Raw genomic sequence first — 20,011 nt, forward strand, 5'->3', positions numbered from 1 at the left:
CCCACATTGTGGTCCAGTTCCCTCATTTGACAAATGGGGAGACTGAGACCCAAAGTGGGTTGGAGGTCAATAGCCAGTTGGTGGTGACAGGCTGGGGAACCCACCTGCTGCTCCAAGCTGCCTCTCTGAGTATGGCGGTGAAGACCAAGGCCCCAGGTGGACTCCTTTCTTCCCCTGGGCTCTGAGTCTACCTCTGACAGATGAAGGCTCAGAACCTCTTTTCCTTCCTTGGTTTGTTTCCCTTCTGTGAATCAGGGAGAGTGGCTCTTGCCCTGGTCCGTGACTGCTGCCCAGTAGGGTTTCTGCTAGTTTGGAGATGATAATTTAGCAACAGACTAGTCTATTGTCTCCCAGGAGACTGGGCCCACTGGAGTGAAAACGTATTTCCATATCCCTCTGGCATTCCAGGCTCTGAAAGTAGTCTTTTGTTACACCTTGTGGTGCCCCCTGGGCCCCTGGAATTTACATACTCAAATGAGCCCTGCCCTTGGCATCTGTAGCAGGCCCAGCTGAGGCCCAGGCTGGGTCTCACTCCGCTCCCACCACACCCTGGGCTCCTGCCGAGTAGGCTGAACTCCTTCACCTACTTTTGCACAGGCTGTTTCTTTTGTCTAGAAGACCCTTCCCTTTTCTCTTCATCTACTGAACTTCTACTCATCCTTCAGACTCAGTCTAAAGGCCACTTCCTCCAGGAAGCATTCTCTGATTGCTAAATGCTCTTAACTATGCACTCCAGTAAGACCCCATCCTCATACTCTGTTTTCCCACACATTGGAGACAGCATGAGAGAGGACAGAAGTAAAAAAATCTGCTCAGTCTGGGGATGAGAGGAGCTGCAAGGGGCGAGGGAAACATGAGAAAGAAAATGAGGTTTTCGCAGTGTTTCTGCGATTTGCAAACATTATCTACTTTGTTGGATAATGTAATTGTTTGACTCAGCCAAGACCCCTTGGGTCATGGTCCCTAAGAGATTTGGTTATTTAATACCTTTCTTCCCATCTGGACTGTGAATTCTATTAGGACAGGAACATTTTCATTTTGTTCCCTGCTATATCCCCCATAATTAGCACAGTAACTTATACAAGCCACTTAACCACTCTGGGCTTCAGTTTCCTCATCTGTACTTTACTTCTGCTCTATGCCTTAATTTTCTATTCTGTAAAATGGGATGATAATTACCTCCCCGTGGCCAGACTGTTACACTGGGGGGGTCCCTAGGATTTGTGCTCTTGGTCAGTCCCCTCCCACACTGATTCTGGGCATAGCCATGTGACTTGGCCAATGGGCCATTAGCAAACCTGATGCAGCCAGAGGCTTAATAAGAACCTGCTCATGAGGGCTTGGCCCCTTGTCCTGCTCCATTTTGGAACCAAGCTGCTGCGCCATGAAGAAGCTCAGGCTGGGTGATTGGGTTGTGAGGGGCCAGGTGGAGGCTGAGCCATGTCTTGGACATTCTAGCCTGTGCAAGTGCCAACAGGATGCATCTGCACCTCACTTTACAACGACGAGCAGAAGAACCACCCAGCTGAACCCAGGCAACCCACAGGATCATGAGAAATAATAATTGCTGTTGTTTCAAGCTAGTAGGACTTGGGGTGGTTTGTTATACCAAAATAGATAACAAGAATCCCAGCCTATAAAGCTTATATGATGATTAAATGAATGAGTACACGTATAATTATAATACATGCAAAAAGCATAGTTTTATACTGAGCACTCAATACATTTTACCCATTATTATTACTGCTATCATCATAGTACATGGTCAGTAAATATTTGGCAAATAAAAAATTGAATCCCTGTCTCCCTTCCCCGTTTCCTCATTAGGCTCTCACCTGGGCTGAGAAGTCAATGAGTTTTGGCAAGGGCTGCTTGCTGCCCTCATCACTTTTCAGAAAATCCAGCAGGCTTCCTATATGGGGGATAGCGGAGGAAGGTTTACTACTCTTATTATTTAATGGCAAAAACCACAATTACTTTTGCACCAATCTAATACTTTAGATAGTGGTGAAGATTTTTCATAGTAGTAGATTTAAATAAAAATATTTGTTTGTGGCCGGGCACAGTGGCTCATGCCTGTAATCCCAGCATTTTGAGAGGATGAGGTGGGTGGATCACCTGAGGTTGGGAGTTCAAGACCAGCCTGACCAGCATGGAGAAACCACATCTCTACTAAAAATACAAAATTAGCCAGGCATCGTGGCGCATGCCTGTAAACCCAGCTACTCGGGAGGCTGAGGCAGGAGAATCACCTGAACCCAGGAGGTGGAGGTAACAGTGAGCCAAGACTGCACCATCGCACTCCAGCCTGGGCGACAAGAACAAAACTCTGTCTCAAAAAAAAAAAATTTTTTTTTGTTTGCAATTTCTAGTGTTTGAGAAAGAGAATTTGAGTTTTTGATTGCTAGGTGGGTTCTGTGACTGAGACAGCCCCTGGGCCTGGATGGCTGGGATCATGCCTTCACAGGACTGGCATAATTGCATAGTTGAAATGAAGAAGGCCGGAGGTTTCAAATCAGACTAAGTGGGATTGTGTGAGATGATTCTGTTTATCCAAAAATGGGCAGAGTGGCTAGGCATGGTGCTCACGCCTGTAATCCCAGCACTTTAGGAGGCCGAGATGAGAGGATCACCTGAGGCCAAGAGTTTGAGACCAGCCTGGGCAACATAGCAAGACTCAATCACTAGAAGAATTTTATAAATATATATGTTAGGCCAGGCTCAGTGGTTCATGCTTGTAATCCCAGAGCTTTGGGAGGGTTACTTGAGCTCAACTGGGGCAAGATGGCAAGACCTTGTCTCCAGAAAAAAATTTTAGAAATTAGCCAGGTGTGGTAGCGCATGCCTGTAGTCCCAGCTACTGGGGAGACTAAGTCAGGAGGATCCCTGGAGCCTCAGAGTTCAAGGCTGCAGTGAACTATGATCATGCCACTGCACTCCAGCCTGGGCAGGCAGAGGGCAACCCTATCTCTAAAAATAAATAAATAAATAAATAAATAAATAAAATTAGCTGGGTGTGGTGGCATGGGCCTGTGGTCCCAGCTGCTTGGGGGGTTGGGATGGGAGGATCACTTGAACCCGGGAGTTATGATTGCACCATTGCACTCCAGCCTGAGTGACAGAGCAAGACCCTGTCCCTAAAAAACAAACAAAAAATGGGCAGGGTTTGAAAATGGTTGTGAAACAGTGGCCTAAAAAGATTCCCCAAGAAATCCTGAGTTGTGTCAGGGTGGGGTGGGGACAGAGCAGCTGCTTTGCCAGCTTCCCTCTCCCAGGGGGTTGGCACGTATGGGGAAGGTGGCTGATGTGGGAGAGTGCCACCCCTGCACCCCGGCCTCTAAGGCTCATTGTGAACCACAAGCCCCTTCTCCCATCAACCGGGAGTATTCTGGCCCCATTACCTTCTCCTGGTAGCCCCATGTTCCCCATTCCCCTTGGTGGCCCCTTAACATGATCTCACCCCACTAACCATGAGGGCTGGATGGTTGCACTTTAGAATCTCAATGAGTGCTTGTTGGAAGAGCTCCTGGCCAGACTGGGGCCATCTCAAGGGCAAAAACCATGTCCAAGTCACCTTTGAACTCACAATTGACCAGTATAGGCCACAGCCCGCACCCCCAGCCCCAGCATGCAGCACCTTTGGCCATGAACTCCGTGATGATGTAGATGGGCTCCGCGGTGACCACCGCATGAAGTTTGACCAGCTTGTCGTGCTGCAGAGTTTTCATCACATTGGCCTCTGCCAGGAAGGCCTCCACCGACATGCTCCCTGGCTTCATCGTCTTTACTGCCACCTTGGTGTGCTTGTTGTAGGTGGCTGGAGGGGAACAAAGAGCAGGGAAGGTGGTCAGAGCTCACTGGTCTCCCGTACCAACCTAGAAGGCCCAGCTGCAGACCCGCCTCCTCCAGAAAGCCTTTCCTGCTCATCTCAACTCTCAGAGAGGGAAGTGAAGTCATGCATGCGCTTAGGCCTCACACAAATGTGGGTTGAAAGGCGGGCTCACCACTTCCCAGCTGTGCATACTAGGGCAAGTCACTTAACCTCTCTGAGCTGTGGCTTCCTCATCTGCAAAGTGGAAATGGTATGCCCTGCCTTTGAAGTGCTCTTGCAAGGATTTAAAAACAACTTTGAAATGCCACTCAGGTTATGTCACACACATACGCTGCCCACTTTCATCTTAACGCTGCTCTTAAATAAATGCCAGACTTACTATGATCCCCAGGCCCTGCATGGCCCAGCCTCATCCACCTCTCCAGCCTCATCAGCCACTAAGCTGCACTTGCCTTTTATGTGCCAGTCACCCTCCGGGTCACTCAGTCCCTCAAGCACCCAAGTCCCCTCCCACGACAGGGATTTGGCACATGCTGTTCCCTCACCTCATCCCACCCTGCTTCATTTGGTGGGTCTTGTCAATTTCATAATTGCTTGGCTTTCCATTTTGCCTTGGCTTCCAGGAAGCTCCAATCCAGAACCATGGACTTCCCGTAGTAGAAGTCTAGGGCCTTATATGATATTTTTGGCTTTCCAATCTCACCACTCAGATCTGTCTTATCTTCCTCTCCATATTTCCTCTTTTGTCAAATTCTTTTTAATTTTATTATTATTTCTCAGATAGAGTCTCACTCTATCCCCCAGGCTGGAGTACAGTGATGTGATCTCAGTTGCTTGCAACCTCCATCTCCTGGATTCAAGCGATTCTCCTGCCTTAGCCTCCCAAGTACCTGGGATTACAGGCTCCCACCACCACACCCAGCTAATTTATGTATTTTTAGTAGAGACAGCATTTCACCATATTGGCCAGGTTTGTCTTGAACAGCTGACCTCAAGTGATCCACTCACTTCAGCCTCCCAAAGTGCTGGGATTACAGGAATGAGCCACCGGAGGGGATTGCCCGGCCTTGCACGTAGCAGTATCTCAGTAAATACAGTTGAAATACATGGATTTTAAACTTATTTTTATCTGGCTGCATTGTTTGCATCCCTGTAAGTTGCCTTCACTCCTATTTGGAATGCAGTGAAGTATTAACACAGCAGGGTGCCCTACCCTGGGCTGGGCACTGCATCTACCCCACACCCCTGCAAAGCAGGCAATGTTGTTCTTAAGTTCTTGGGCAAAATCAGCAGGGGTGAGATATGCCTTTCTGGTTTTCCCACAAGACCCTAACACAGTGCTGGGCACATAGTAGGTGCTCAGAATATCCTGTTCATCAGTCGCCTGGAAATCTCCAAGCTTCATTTCCCCATTCTTAATTTTCATCATCCGAAGAGGCCTCTGGTTATCTCAATCCTAAACTGTTATACAGTCCCCACTCTACACGAGAGCGGGACTCCTCATCCATGACACCTGCTTCCCATAAGGAAGTTTTTGACCCCTACAGGACTGGTCTCAAAGGCAAATCAGTGTTTGCACAGCAAGACAATTTGGTTTGCTATCAGGGGAACTCCTTTCCGGCTACGATTTAAATCTGCCCTTCTGCCTTGGGTAGCATTTCCACTTTGCCATAAGGTGTTCCCGGAAGCAAGTAACTTCCCTCCCCACCCACCCACCCTCTGGCCCTGTGGGCTCTGGCCCTGAGTTCTTACCCATCCAGACTTCCCCAAACTGCCCAGCTCCAAGTTTCTTCTCTAGCTTGAGGGATTCCCGGGGGATCTCCCAGGCATCTTTCTCCCAAGGCTTCTGGGGCTTGGACGACATGCAGGGCACCGACAGTTTCTGGCAGAGCCCATCGCTCCCCTCTGGAAGAGAGTCCTCGGTCAGCTGAGGGCAACAAGCTCTGAGCCAGCCAGAGGTTGCCCCTCGGAGCCCCCCTGACTTGCCCCTCGGAGCCCTCCCTGTCTGGCCCTCTGTATCTGTCCAGAGTTCCACCTGGTTGCCACCATCAGAGACATGCCCAAGCGAGCAGAGTGTGACGGGGTGCCACCTCTACATCCTGGCCACCCCACCCTCCTGCTCAACAGTCCTAAACCTTCAGAAGCACCCAAAGCAACTATCTGTCTGGGGGAGGGCGAGGAAGGGCACAGCAGGTCTCAGGGGCCGCAGTGCATCTGCAACTAGGGGCCGCCAGGCCCATCTTGGAGTCGGGGGCGGAGGCAACCCCCAGGGTGGGACTCACTCTTGTAGTGGGCCACCAGCTCCTGTAGGGTGCTGAAGGTGCTTCGGGGGGATATGTAGAAGCCCCCGTTGTCCAGGGTCCGGATCTTGTAATGTTTCACGGTATCTCCCTGCCGAGGATCGTAGTCTCGCACGGACAAAGAGTAGCTTCCTGAATTGGCCAAAGAGAAACCCCTCAGAATGGCATCTCGGGGGCCTGCCACCTCATGTCAGCACTCTGACACCTCATAAGGCTACTGCTGGCACTGTCCTGGCACCTGGGCAGAAGTGCATGAAGGTCTGAGTAGGCTGTGGGAGCCAGGCATCCTGGGTTCTCAGCCAGGCATTACCACATTCACCCGTGAGACCTTGGCCACGTGACTACGTCACCTCTCTATGCCTCTGTGTCCTCATCTGTCAGATGGGGATAGTTCTCACGCCTCCCTACCTGATCCTGTTGCCTGATGGTTAAAAGAAGTCATGTCTGTAAACTAGTTGGAGTCTGAACACTCATCATCATCTTCAGTATTCCTGCTCTATCAATCTATCTTTCTATCATCTATCCTACAGAAAGCCAAGAAACTATACTATACTTTTTACTTTTTCATAAAAACTCAGGCTATGACTTTTCTGGAAAAAAATCCAGAGGTCCAGTTCACTTATTGAAATGTGAACGTGCTGTGGTAGGCTGAATAATGGTCTCTCAAGATGTTCACGCCATAAACCCTGAAACCTGGGAATATGTCACCTTACATGGTAAAAGGGACTTTAGAGATGTGATTAAGATAAGGGTCTGGAGTTGGGGGATTATCCCAGATGATCCAGGTAGACTCAATGTAATCAGTTGGGTCCTTGTTAGAGGGAGGTAGGAAGGTCAAAGTGGGAGAGGTGAAGATGGAAACTAGAGCTTGGAGAGGTGTCAGGAAGGGGCCATGAGCCAAGGAATGCTGTAGCCTCCTGGAAGCGAAACAAAGCAAGAAAATGAATTCTCCCCTGAAGCCTCCAGAAGGAACCAGCCCTGCTGACGTCCTGAGCCCAGCGAGGTCAGACTACTGACCCCAGAACTAACAGTTCTTGGAACAGATGTGTGTTGCTTTAAGCCACTAAATGTGTGTTAATTTGTTACAGCAGCAATAGGAACCTAACATACATATTAGGCTGGTGCAAAATAATTGCAGTTTTTGCCATAGAAAGTAGTGGGAAAAACTGAGATTACTTTTGCACCACCCTGTACTATCACATAGAGCAGAAAAACATAAGCCTTTCAGTTCATGACCACCGTTTTGCCATTTGTGAGCTATGTGCCCTTGGGCAAGTGATTAGCCCCTCTGTCTCAGTTTTCTCTACCATCAAAATACAAAGTCATAGGATTTGGTGGGGGTTAAACTGTGTTTTTTTAGGGGGGGGCCAGAGTCTCACTCTGTCACCCAGGTTGGAGTGCAGTGATGCAATCTTGACTCACTGCAACCGCTGCCTCCCAGGTTCAAGGGTTTCTCTACCTCAGCCTCCCAAGTAGCTGGGATTATAGGCGCCTGCTACCACGCCCAGCTAATTTTTGTATTTTTAGTAGAAATGGGGTTTCACCACGTTGGCCAGAGTGATCTCCAACTCCCGATCTCAGGTGATCCACCCGCCTCGGCCTCCTAAAGTGCAGGGATCACCGGCGTGAGCCACTGCGCCCAGCCTGAGGTCACACTTTATACAATGTACTTGGTTTATTTGAGTCAAGCAGTTGTGAAGCTAAATGTATTAGTCAAGTTGCACTCAGCGCATGAAACCTGAAATCACAAGAAACCTACTGATGTTCATTTCTTTGGGGCAATGAGCCTCAATCGATGCCGGTTTGAGATACGTGATGTTTTCCAGCCCTGGTCTTGCCATCTGTGCACCCAACCAGCATGAACCCACCCTTGCAGCACAGATGTTCCAGGAAGCTGGTCACCTGACATTAAAACTCCCAAAAGCTTCCCAGGAGCATTTTCAGCAGAGTCCCAGAGAAGGCTGGCTTGAGTCTCTTCTGGCGACCTCATCCTACCTCATTTCCTTATGGAGGGAGGGAAGGAGGAATGAGGCTTGTGGATAAGATATATTGTAATGGACATTTTATCTTATTTTTTTAGAGACAGGGTCTTGCTCTGTTGCCCAGACTGGAGTGCAGTGGCTCCCTTATGGCTCAATGAAGACTTGAACTACTGGACTCAAGCGATCCTCTGGCCTCGCCCTTCTGAGTATTGGGGAGTATAGGTATGCGCCACCACGCTTGGCTAATTTTAAAAAATTTTTGTAGTGATGGGGTCTCACTATGTTGCCCAGGCTGGTCTCGAACTTCTGGGCTTAAGTGATCCTCCTGCCTTGGCCTGCCACACTTGATCTATTATGGGTATTTAAAAAAACAAAAAAAACAAGGCCAGGTGTGGTGGCTCATACCTGTAATCCCGACCCTTTGGAAGGCTGAGGCAGGCAGATTGCTTGAGCCCAGGAGTTCGAGACTAGCCTAGGCAACATGGCAAAAACCCATCTCTACAAAAAAGAAAGAAAAGAAAAGGAAAGGAAAGGAGGAAAGAAGGAAAGAAGGAAAGAAGAAAGAAAGAAAGAAAGAAAGAGATAGAAAGAAAGAAAGAAAGAAAGAAAGAAAGAAAGAAAGAATTAGCCAGCATGGTGGCGTGTGCCTGTAGTCCCAGCTACTTGGGAGACTGAGATGGGAGGATCATTTGAGTCCAGGATGCAGAAGCTGCAGTGAGCTGGGACTGCACCACTGCACTCCAGCCTGGGCAACAGAGTGAGACCCTGTCTCAAACAACAAAACAAAACAAACAAATGAAAAACAAGTCAGTGAAGATCAAGCTTCAGCCAGATGTTTCTTTGTTTTCGGGGCCTAAGCCACATGGCACTCGTTCCACCGACTAAAGCTGGCAGCTATGGGGGATAAGAAAGGCGAAGCCAGGCACAGAGCCTCAACCCTCCCGGCTCAGGTAGCCAAGAGCAGGAGAAACCTGGCCGCTGCAGCACCCGGCTGGGTTGTTCAGCCTTTCCCAGGACATCTTCCAAGGGAAGGGTGGTGGCCAATCCTACCGGGCACACCTCTGCAGGGAGGACAAGGTGGGGAGGGCTGATGTCACCTTTCGTGGTCTCACTATCCCGGATCATGAAGGAGCCCAGCATGTTGCCAGGAGCCAGGAGTTGGCGCTCTGCGTCCTTCCGGCTGATGCCTTTGAAGAACCACCTGATGGAAAAGGGAGGAGACAGATGTGAAGGTGAGGATGGGCAGTCCTCACAGGGTGCCTGTGGCCGTGTGGGACCCAGGGGAAGTTAGGGTACAGAGGGCCTGGCTTCCCGCAGCATCAGTTTTACTCAAGGGTTTTTTTGGGGAGATAGGGGAAAGGAGCCATTCTTTTGATATCAGAATAGACATTTTACCAGAGGTGAATCCTGTCTGCTGAGACTGAAGCCTATGCGATTTGGGGGAACTTGCTTTAAGAAAAATAATACAGCATTGCAAGTACAAAGAGCTGATAGGTCATTCCAGTGCCACTAGCTGTGAGGGACAGGGAGATGGACAGGAAGTCAGAGTGGAAAGAGACAGGAGTCTTAACCAACTGTGGTCAAAGTCTTACTTTTGCAGATTTCACAAGCATATAAGACCACGGGGAAGATCTCTCTTGGGGTTTTGGAAGCCTGTGAAGGGCCTGGGTTTCGTTAGCTTTACAATCGATCCTCCTCTGCATATACTGAGTTGAATATAAATGAAGTTGGTATGAACTTCTAAGCTACAATGTGAGATTGGAAAGAACTTTATACTTAGGATCATGCCCTGGGCCCTTGTCTTCGTTCTTCCTGAATATTGGAGATATTGGGTGGAAAAGTTCAAGCAGCAGCAGCCGAATCCATTCCCACCTTCACTAGCGTGAGGAGCAGTTCGAAAAAAGCCGCAGACCTGAGCTGAGCCTGCCCTGGCCCTGCCACAAACCTGCAGTGTGACTTTGAGCAAGTGGCCTTCCTCTTTGGGCCTTTGGTTCTTCTGTTATTAACTGGTGAGGAAGCGAACATCTATCTGGTAATCTATCCAACAACTCTACGGAGCTGTCACCTTTATCATTCCCATTTTTTGTTTTTTGTTTCTTTTGAGACGGAGTCTCGCTCTGTCACCCAGGCTGGAGTGCAGTGGTGTGATCTTGGCTCACTCCAAACTCCGCCTCTCGGGTTCAAGCAATTCTCCTGCCTCAGCCTCCTGGGTAGCTGGGATTACAGGCATGCACCACTGCACCCAGCTAATTTTTGTATTTTTAGTAGAGATGGGATTTCACCATGTTGGCCAGGCTGGTCTCGAACTCCCAACCTTAAGTGATCCCCCAGCCTCAGCCTCCCTAAGTACTGGGATTATAGGTATAAGCCACTGCACCTGGCCCCATTTGATAGACGATGAAATTGAGGAACAGAGAGGGCAAGTAACTTGCCCAGAGTCACACAGCTGGGAAGTTGTAGAGGCAGGATTTGAAGCTAGGCAGTCTAACTCCAGAACCAAAGCTCTTAATCACCATGCTATGTGGCCCGTCTACCTTCTTTGCTTTCATGTTGTAAACTGACTTGTGCCATGGTAAAATATTCAACATTGTAAGAGTAAGAACTGTCTCCCTGACAATTCTGCTCCTAGGAAGTTATCCCATAGACCTTGCACAAGGAAGAAGTGACGTATCCCCCAGGAGATTCGCTCCAGTACATGACTGGAAATGACTTGTGTCCACTGTATCGGACAGAGGTTAAATGGTTGTTGGACATCTACAGGACAGATGCCCTCTGGTAGAAAAAGGAAGGAGGTGTACAGTGGACGGTCTGAACAAGAGTACGGAACAGTGTGTGTGGCGTCTACCACTTGGGTGAGATAAGCGGGAAGAGATGTCTTTTCTTATACAAGGAGGAAGCATCTGTGAGGACTCACGAGAAACTGGTTGCTTTTGGTGGGGGGGAGTGGCTGGTTGGGGACAGGGTGGGAGGAAGACTTTTCACTCTCTCTTCTGCAGGCTTCCCCACATTTGCATTTGAATCATTTGGAAGTATTGCCTCTTTCCTATTTCAAGGGGGAGTGAGAGAAACTAAGATTCCAACCTGCCCCATTCCCAAGGTCCCAGTTGCGCTCCCTAGAGGCAACATCTGTTAGGAGTTTCTTGATTTAGACACAAGGGCCCCTGAGTGCACTGAAAGGACAGATATGTGTATTTATTTTTGAGACAGAGTCTCGCTCTGTTGTCCAGGCTGGAGCGCAGTGGTGTGATCTCGGCTCACTGCAACCTCTGCCTCCCAGCTCAAGAGAATCTCGTCTCAGCCTCCTGAGTAGCTGGGATTACAGGCGCCTGCCATCACACCTGGCTAATTTTGTATTTTTAGTAGAGGCGGGGTTTCACCATGTTGGCCAGGCTGGTCTGGAATTCCTGACCCCAGGTGATTCGCCTGCCTTAGCCTCCCAAAGTGCTGGGACTACAGGTGTGAACCACCGCCCCCGGCCAGATATATGTATTTAGATCAGCGGTTCCCAAGATGGGTCCCTGGAGCAGCAGCAGCTGCTGCCGCCTCGCCTGAGAACCTGTTAGAAATACACATCCGGAATCAGACAGCGGGGCCCAGAAACCACTTGTTAGCCCCACTCCAGGTGGTGCTGATGCTGCTCAAGTCTGAGGACCCCCACCTAGGTTATTGCCTTGGTTTGCAATGATAACCCCCATTCATGTTGTCTACACCCTGCCTTTTCCACTTAGCAATTATGTTGCCTTTGAGAAATAATACCAGCCATGCTTCCTCCAAGATTGGACTGCATGAGGGATTCTGTAAGCATTCAGGCTCTGGAGTGGAGAAACAGAGCATGGGACGACCCAGGGAAAAGCCCAGAAGCAGGACAGAGAAGCTGCTAAGAGCCCCCAGTTCCATGAACATTAAAATAGGGTGGCCTTATTTTTGTTTGTTTGTTTGTTTTAAGACAAATATCACTTTTGTCCCCCAGGAAGGAGTGCAGTGGCATGATCTTGGCTTACTGCAACCTCTGCTCCCGGGTTCAAGCGATTCTTCTGCCTCAGCCTCCTGAGTAGCTGAGGCTACAGGCATGCACCACTGCGCTCAGCTGATTTTTTTGTATTTTTAGTAGAGATGGGGTTTCACCATGTTGGTCAGGCTGGTCTCAAACTCCTGACCTCAGGTGATCCTCCCGCCTTGGCCTTCCAAAGTGCTGAGATTACAGGTGTGAGCCACCATGCCCGGCCAGAAGGGGGTGGTGGAAAAAGCTTAAATGTTTTCATTTTCAACAGGCAAGCATCCCAAACCCATAGTACCATCTAGCTAGAAAGAGGAGGCAGAAGAGAGAAAACAATGGGGACTGTCATCTTTCAACTTTTTGACTGGCTGGTTTTTTTTTTTTTTTTTGGGACGGAGTTTCGCTCTTGTTACCCAGGCTGGAGTCCAATGGCGCGATCTCGGCTCACCACAACCTCCGCCTCCTGGGTTCAGGCAATTCTCCTGCCTCAGCTTCCTGAGTAGCTGGGATTACAGGCACGCACCACCATGCCCAGCTAATTGGCTGGTTTTTAATTGGATGTACTGTCGCCCCACAATGTAGTCGTATTTTTACTCATCAGCCTCACCCACCATACAGGGAACATCTCCAGCAGGGAGCCCTATCTGAGTCATCTTGTATCCCTGGAATGGGGCCACATATACAGCAGGGAATCAACAGGTATCTGCTGGATGATGGATGGATGGATGGATGGAGGGAGGGAGGGAGGGAGGGAAGAAGGGAGGGAGGGATGGAGGGAGGGAGGGAGGGATGACTGAAATATACTTTTAGAGTCAAGCTAGACACAAAGAAGAACGCACAGCCAAGAAAGAAGGGTTACAGGGAGCTCCTTGAGGATAGGGATATGTCTTATTTGTTTTCACAGTCCCTTAACCTGGCACAGGACTTAAAGAGTCATGGGCATGTGTTTGTCAAATGAATCAAATGAGGGATGGGCCAGGTGCAGTGGCTCAGGCCTGTGATCCCAGCACTTTGGGAGGCTGAGGCGAGAGGATCACTTGAGCCCAGGAGTTCAAGACCAGCCTGGGCAACATGGGGAGACCCCCATCTCTACAAAAAATACAAAAAAGAAAAAAAATTAGCTGGGCATGGTGGTGCGCACCTGCAGCCCCAGCTATTCGGGAGGCTGAGATGAGAGGATCACCTGAGCCTGGGTAGGCTGAGGCTGCAGTGAGCTGTGATGGCGCTACTGCATTCCAGCCTGGATGACAGAGACCTCGTCTCAAAACAAAACAAATGCGGGATGACTGGCCAGGTGTGAGCTGTCTCGCCTCTCCAGAGACCCTTCTTGGCTGCATGCCAGCCTGTGCCGAGGATGCAGCAGCAGACCAAGTCCCCGCTCTCACCAGCTCTCTTCCTGGCAGGGCAGGCAGAAAATGCACACATGACCAACCAAAGAAACAAGGCCGTTTTGCTAGTAAAACATGTTCAGAAGGGAATAAAGCAAGATTTCCACAAGACAGAGTCACAGCAGGGACCCACTTTAGCGTCTCTTCCCTGACAGGAAGGATGAAACCCGAAGAAAGAGAAGGAGCCAGCCAAACCCATGAGCCCTGGGAAGCGTGTGTGCCAGGCAGGGGACGGTGTGTGCAGAGGTCTGGAGATGCAAACAAGGCTGGCTTTGCTCATGCCCCCTTCTGGAAGGCAGGAAATAGGATACTTACTCCTCTGTCTCCAGAGAGTCAACGCGGGCGACATAGTTGCTTGGGATGTAGCCCTCTTTCCGGGTGGCCAGGGACCGGGCCTTCCACCACTCCCCGGATCTGAGGGACAGGAGGGAGTGGAGGTGTTAGGGGGCAGAAGGGTCATTCTCCAGTCCCCTCAAGCTCTCCTTGACCTAGAAAACCCCCTGCCTCCAGAAAGCAGTAGGGTGAGGGACAGGGCTGTGACTATGTCAGCATGTGCCCATGATTAGGGCAGGGATCCTTACAGTGGTTCTCACTGGGCATCTAAGGGTCTGGAATCACCCTGTCCACAGCCCACAGCCCTGAGTCTCTGGCTCCACTCCTCTTCCCTGGACTTGCAGCTTTGGCCTTATTACCCATAGCCATGGCAGGGCCCTGTGCCCATGGGAGACTCAGAACGGTTCAGCTGGGGCTGAGAATAGGGGAGAGTGGGCTTGGGGGTCTGACCAGGCACGACCACTCCCATTCTCAGGCTTCAGCACCTCCTGGACACTATACCCACGGACGGTGAAGGCTGTAGGGGATCAGGTGTGGCAAACTCAGAGATCCAAGGGTTTTCTAATGCAAGGTCACCTCGATGACCCTGGTCCACAGGTAAGCCGGTAGCTTAATCACAAGAAAGCGTCACCTGTTCACCCCAGGCTGGACGTGCACTCTCAGGAAGTGCACAATCCCCTTCGTCCAGGTTGGCAGCAAATTGTGATCAGCTTTGTGATCAGCTATTGTGATCAGCTTCTCATTAGCCATGTCTACCCAGGACAAGATAGCCCATCTATCAGGTTCTTTATGGGAGCATAGAAGAGTACACAGTTGGGTAGAGGAGGCAGGCCTGTCTTAGGCGGAGTGGGAGGGGGACTCACTCCTCCAGGACCACCATCTGGTCCCCCTTCTGGAAGCTGAGGTCTTCGTGGTGAATGGCCTCGTAATCATACAGGGCAACCACAACGATGTCCTCTGAGCCTGCTGGGAAGGGAGACACAAGGAAGGTGGGGTTTTGTCTAAGTGCACCCACAGCCCTGGGTGACCCTCACCCAGCACCTGGCACAGCTCTGGGCCCATTGCTTGGTGGCTCCTAGTATAAGTGGGTGTCTCACCATGCTGGGTATGATTCTCAGGTTTAAAGCTAAATGTGTTTTGTTCATGTTACTAAACAGCGTTCTAGAAACACAATAGCCCGTGCAAAGTACCTCAGAGGAAATTTCAGGTATTCTCAAGAGGGGTTTGGCTGTTTGGGATTTTTGACTCAAGCTCTGAGTGGGAACCTAGCGGAATCCTCTGCAGGACACGTGACTCCACTGCATCTGCTCAGAGATACTTACCCTCCCCGATTCCTGGTGGGCTGCTGTTGTTGCTATTAGGCCCCTGTGGGGAAGAAACAGGAGAAGGGAATGAATCTGAGCGGTGTGCAGGGATCCGTGGAAGGTCTGTGTTGAGAAGGATACCCAAGAGCATCTTACCCTAGCCCTGCACGTCACGGGAGGAGGCCCATATAGGGCGGGGGACATGCCTGGCACTACACAGCACATTAGGGGCAGAGCCAGCAAAATGATCCAAGTTTTTTTTTTTTTTTTTTTTTTGAGATGGTGTCTCACTCTGTCAGCCAGGCTGGAGTGCAGTAGCACAATCTCAGCTCACTGCAACCTCTGCCTCCTGGGTTCAAGTGATTCTCCTGTCTCAGACCCCTGAGTATCTGGGATTACAGGCACACGCCTGCACGCCCAGCTAATTTTGTATTTTTAGCAGAGACTTTAGTAGGGGTTTCACCATGCTGGCCAGGCTGGTCTTAAACTCCTGACCTCAGGTGATCCACCCACCTTGGCCTCCCAAAGTGCTGGGATTACAGGCGTGAGCCCCTGTGCCCGGCCAGGATCCAGGTTTCTTGAGTTGTGGCCTTGGCCTTCGGTCTCAGACATACCAGGGGATACTGCTTGACCCTTCCCCTCAACACTCAGTGAGGGGGTTGGTCCAGATCGGTGTTTTCTGACTAAATTTGAAGAAATCATAGGTCCACCAATGATTTATATTCCATAAATAGAGGCTCCATTATGTATGTGAAACAATCTAAATGTCCATCCAAAGGGGAAGTGTCACCTAAACTGTGGTGTTCTAAGCAGGCTTTTTTTTTTTTTTTTTTTAAAGAGACAGGGTCTCCCTGTGTTGCCAGGCTGGAGTGCAGTGGTGTGATCATAGCTTACGCAGTCTCGAACTCCTGGGTTCAAGCAGTCCTCCTGCCTCAGCCTCCCAAAATGCTGGGAGTATACGTGTGAGCCACTGCACCTGGTCTGTGTTTTTATTTTCAAAAGAACGTATTTGTGCGTTGCACCTGTAAGTAAACATTAATATGAAGAAACAAGTTTGGGAAACACTGAAAACTACATCCTATTTTTGGGAGCTTCGCAAAGCCCATTACAAAGATTCACAAAGGCTCAGGGCAGTCCAGCAGGGAGGGAGCCTGTTACACTCAATGTTTTTCAAACTGCTTTGACCCCAGAGCCCTTTCTCTGATGATTATTGACACCCTATCCTGAAATAATCCTGTGTAGGTAACAATTAGCCCTTAACTGATTTACACTGAACTAAAGCCCTGCAGGAGGGGAACAGTAAATGCCTTGGTAACTGCTGCAGGAGAACAATGAATACCACCTGGTAACTGCATCTCTCAGGTCTGATGCTCAAAAAGGACGAGAAACTGGTGAGGAAACCCTCTACTTCCTGCTGATGACAAGCCAGAGGGCCTCACCGGTCAGGAGAGAAGCATACATGGGAGTGACTTAGGGTTTATAGTCCGAGGTCAGCTCAGGATATCACCAGAGTGAGAAGTATGTGTAATTTCAGGCTGTATTAACAGAGGTCAAGTGTCAGAGGGAGGAAGGTGACTATTCCATCATTTTCCCATTTCCAGAATTAGTTCTATTCTAGGTATAGTGTCTGGTGAAGGGCAAGCAGGATGGAAAGGGGCCAGGAACCCTTGTCCTGTGAAAGATGGTTTGGAAGGGATGCATGGGCTGGGATATGATCTCTGCCTTCAATCTCTGTAAGCTGTTATGGGGCAAAGGGAGTGGATGTGTTTTGATCAAGGAGTGAGTGTCATGAGAGTAACAGGTCTTTCTTTAATATAAGAAAGAACTTTCTAAGGGGTCACCCCAGGAAGGACTGCACCCCACCTTGGGAAACATCAAACGCAGACTGAGCTCCCAGAGAAAACCACAGATAAGACATGGACTCAAGGGCCACAGAGGAGAGAGAACTCCAGGTTTAGGGCCGGAGAGACCTGACTCTACCACTTCCCAGCCAGGGGACCCTGGGGGCCATTTAACCCCTTTGAGCCTTCGTCATTCCTGTACAGTGGCAGAACTCCTGCCCCTCAGCTTTTGGTGAAGATTAATGAATAGGAACACCTCCGTCCAGTGCCTGGAACACAGCAGGTGTTCAAAGAACGGCAGTGATCATTCCAGCTGTTCCTGCTGCTGTCAGTACTGCCATCATCATCCCAGTGCTAGTACTGTTACTTTATTACATTATTACTGCTCCCACGGCCCTTACTATCACAAACACCAATGCTAGAGAAGCTACGACCATGGCTGCCACTATTTCCATTACAGCTCCTGCCACCATTACCACGGCCGCCATTACCATGGCCACCATCACCGTTACTGCTGTCCCTTCAGTTGCATTGGGCTTCTGCCTGTTACGCCAGCTGCTGCCACTGGCACTCTGGAAGTTACCCTGCCCTGCCCAAGTTTGAATACTGGCTCCATGGCTTACTATCATGTGGGTTTAGGTAAATTATCTGAACTCTGTAAAATATTAAGCCAATTTGCTGGGCACAGTGGCTCACACCTATAATCCCAGCACTTTGGGAGACCAAGGCGGGTGGATCACGAGGTCAAGAGATCGAGACCATCCTGGTCAACATGGTGAAGCTCCATCTCTACTAAAAATACAAAAATTAGCAGGGCATGGTGACATGTGCCTGTAGTCCCAGCTGCTCGGGAGGCTGAGGCAGGAGAATCACTTGAACCTGAGGTGGAGGTTGCAGTGAGCCGAGATTGCACCACTGCACTCTAGCCTAGTGACAGACAGAGAGAGACTCCATCTCACAAAAAAAAAAAAAAAAATTCAGCCAATTACAAAATAACACCAGTAATACAGTGCCTTGACTGTTATTTAACATATTGTTTGAGCCATGTTATGTGACCTCATCTTTGTCATTTAATATGAAAATGGGCCAGTGCAGTGGCTCATGCCTGTAATCCCAGCACTCTGGGAGGAGAAGGCTGGTGGATCGCCTGAGGTCAGGAGTTTGAGTCCAGCCTGGCCAACATGGTGAAACACTGTCTCTACTAAAAATACAAAAAAAAATTAGCCAGGCATGGTGGCACGTGCCTGTAGTCCCAGCTACTCGGGAGCCTGAGACAATAATTGCTTGAACCTGGGCAGCGGAGGGTGCAGTGAGCTGAGATGGCGCCACAGCACTCCAGCCTGGGCAACGGAGTGAGACTCCACCTCAACAACAACAACCACAACGACAACAAAACAATGAGGCCGCCCCCTTCTCTAACTGTTTTGTACAGAGCTGCTTGTCTGTACTGTTTGCTCTGAGCTGACGCTGCACTGAGTATTTCCCCAGCAGAGGTTATCCTCATCCCATTCTAGGGATTATTACCCCAAATTATAAAATGGCCTGCAGCCTCATCCATAAAATGGGTATAATGGAAACGGTTACCTGGGATAGGATTATTGTGAGGATTAGGGTGCTAGGAGCCATGAAGGCTCAGAACAGCGCCTGGTTCCTCGTCAGCTCTGTGTAAGCATAAAATAAGTTGGGAATACTGCTCCTAGAATGACTGCTTCTCTTTTTACAACTCTTGCTGTGGTTCGTGCTGCTGCTCTTGCTGCTATACTCGTGCAGTTAGGGTTGGTACTGTTACTACGACAATTGTTACTCATTTTCGCAATGCTGCTGATACTACCACTACGTCCTCACTTCAGCTGCTGTTATTACTGCTGGTTACTCACGACTCCCAGCACTGCTTTTGCCTCCGCCCGGGCCCAAGGCCTCAGATGCTCATGCACACCTGTTTGGAGGAGCCCAGGCTGATGGGCCAAGCCCAGGCTGCAGGACAAGGAGAGGTGACTTCCTTGCTCCTATGCATCCTGGTGCTGCATCCGGAGAGTCTGAGCACTGTGGGTGGCCAGTCAGCTTCATTTCACCCCAAGCTCACCCTGCCCAGTCTTGGAAAGACAGGAGGCTGTTAGGGCAATGTTGGGGCAGCATCCGGCAGCCCCCAGGGAAACTGGGACCTCCCCTACTCACCGGCTTGATGGTAGATGTGGGATCCGGCACGTACACAGGGCAGTGCGGGTTGGCGCTGGGTTCAGTTTTTGAGAATGTATTGTCTCCGGCCCGGAGGAACTTGGACTTCACGCACCCCATCCTGCAACAGACAGAAGGGAGGTGAGCCCCGGTTACCCAGAGCCCCATGCAGGGAAGTTTCTGATGCTGGCGTTCTGTGTCCCCTGCCCCCACGCTGGCTCCCACTGGCTGTCCCACTCTTAACTCCCCTGCCAGCTCCATGCACCCCCATCCTCCCCACATGGAGCCCACTCATCCTTGCCACCTCTGGGCTTCCCCATGTCCATGTGCCACAGCACTGGCCCAGAGCTGACAAGCTGTCATTGTCATGGGTACCAAGGACCAGCATGATGGGACTTTATTCAGAGGATGGCATGAGGATAATAGAAATGTAACAGGTGGAGCTATTGGGGGGCAGAGTGGGGAGCGGGTGGTGGGCACTGCCAGCTCTCAGGGCAGAAAGCCTCACCGATCCTCGGCTCCTCCACCCCACCAGCACCTCACTGACTGCTTTCCTGCACCCTAGCAACCTCTCAGGTCCTCAACGGCAAAATGGGGACAATAATAAAATCTACGGTGGAGAAATACTCCAGCGCAGTGTCAGGCTCAGAGTAAACAGTACAGAAAAACTATAGTATCGTCAGATGATAAATTGCCATTTTTATATTAAATGATAAGACGAGGTCACATAACATGGCTCAAACAATCTAGTTTAATAATAGTCAAGGCACTGTATTCCTGGTATCATTTTATAAATGGCTTATAACTCCCTCCCTCCCTCCCTCTCTTCCTGCCTTCCTTTTCTCCTTCCCCCTCCTCC

General features: G+C 50.0%; 1 protein-coding gene across 2 annotated transcripts; it reads right to left on the bottom strand.

The window, feature by feature from the left end:
* Positions 1–18: 18 nt before the first annotated feature.
* LOC116546585 (tyrosine-protein kinase HCK-like) lies at positions 19–19,323 on the bottom strand. 2 transcript variants are annotated; one of them, XM_032272799.1, is made up of 10 exons: positions 19,153–19,323; positions 15,155–15,197; positions 14,696–14,795; positions 13,815–13,913; positions 9,212–9,315; positions 6,115–6,264; positions 5,585–5,737; positions 3,638–3,817; positions 1,836–1,912; positions 19–302 (listed from the first exon to the last, which is right to left on the bottom strand). In XM_032272799.1, the coding sequence occupies exons 1-10, from the start codon at positions 19,318–19,320 to the stop codon at positions 252–254; spliced, it is 1,125 nt and encodes a 374-aa protein (XP_032128690.1). In that variant the 5' UTR covers positions 19,321–19,323; the 3' UTR covers positions 19–251. The 2 variants fall into 2 exon arrangements, with proteins under 2 accessions (XP_032128690.1, XP_032128689.1); XM_032272798.1 differs by having other exon boundaries at positions 20–302; positions 14,696–14,798; positions 19,153–19,322.
* Between the last annotated feature and the right edge of the window lie 688 nt (positions 19,324–20,011).

Source organism: Sapajus apella, unplaced genomic scaffold, assembly GCF_009761245.1.
Source record: "Sapajus apella isolate SASKATOON/1434 unplaced genomic scaffold, GSC_monkey_1.0 scaffold1089, whole genome shotgun sequence".
In the NCBI taxonomy this organism is placed as follows: domain Eukaryota; kingdom Metazoa; phylum Chordata; class Mammalia; order Primates; family Cebidae; genus Sapajus; species Sapajus apella.

Coding starts and splice junctions, on each gene's coding strand:
- LOC116546585 (XM_032272798.1), bottom strand. CDS start 19,320: ATGGGGCTCTGGGTAACCGGGGCTCACCTCCCTTCTGTCTGTTGCAGG. Junction 6,265..9,211: donor GGATAGTGAGACCACGAAAG/GTGACATCAGCC, acceptor TGGCCAATTCAG/GAAGCTACTCTTTGTCCGTG. Junction 3,818..5,584: donor GTTTGGGGAAGTCTGGATGG/GTAAGAACTCAG, acceptor GTTCCCCTCCAG/CCACCTACAACAAGCACACC.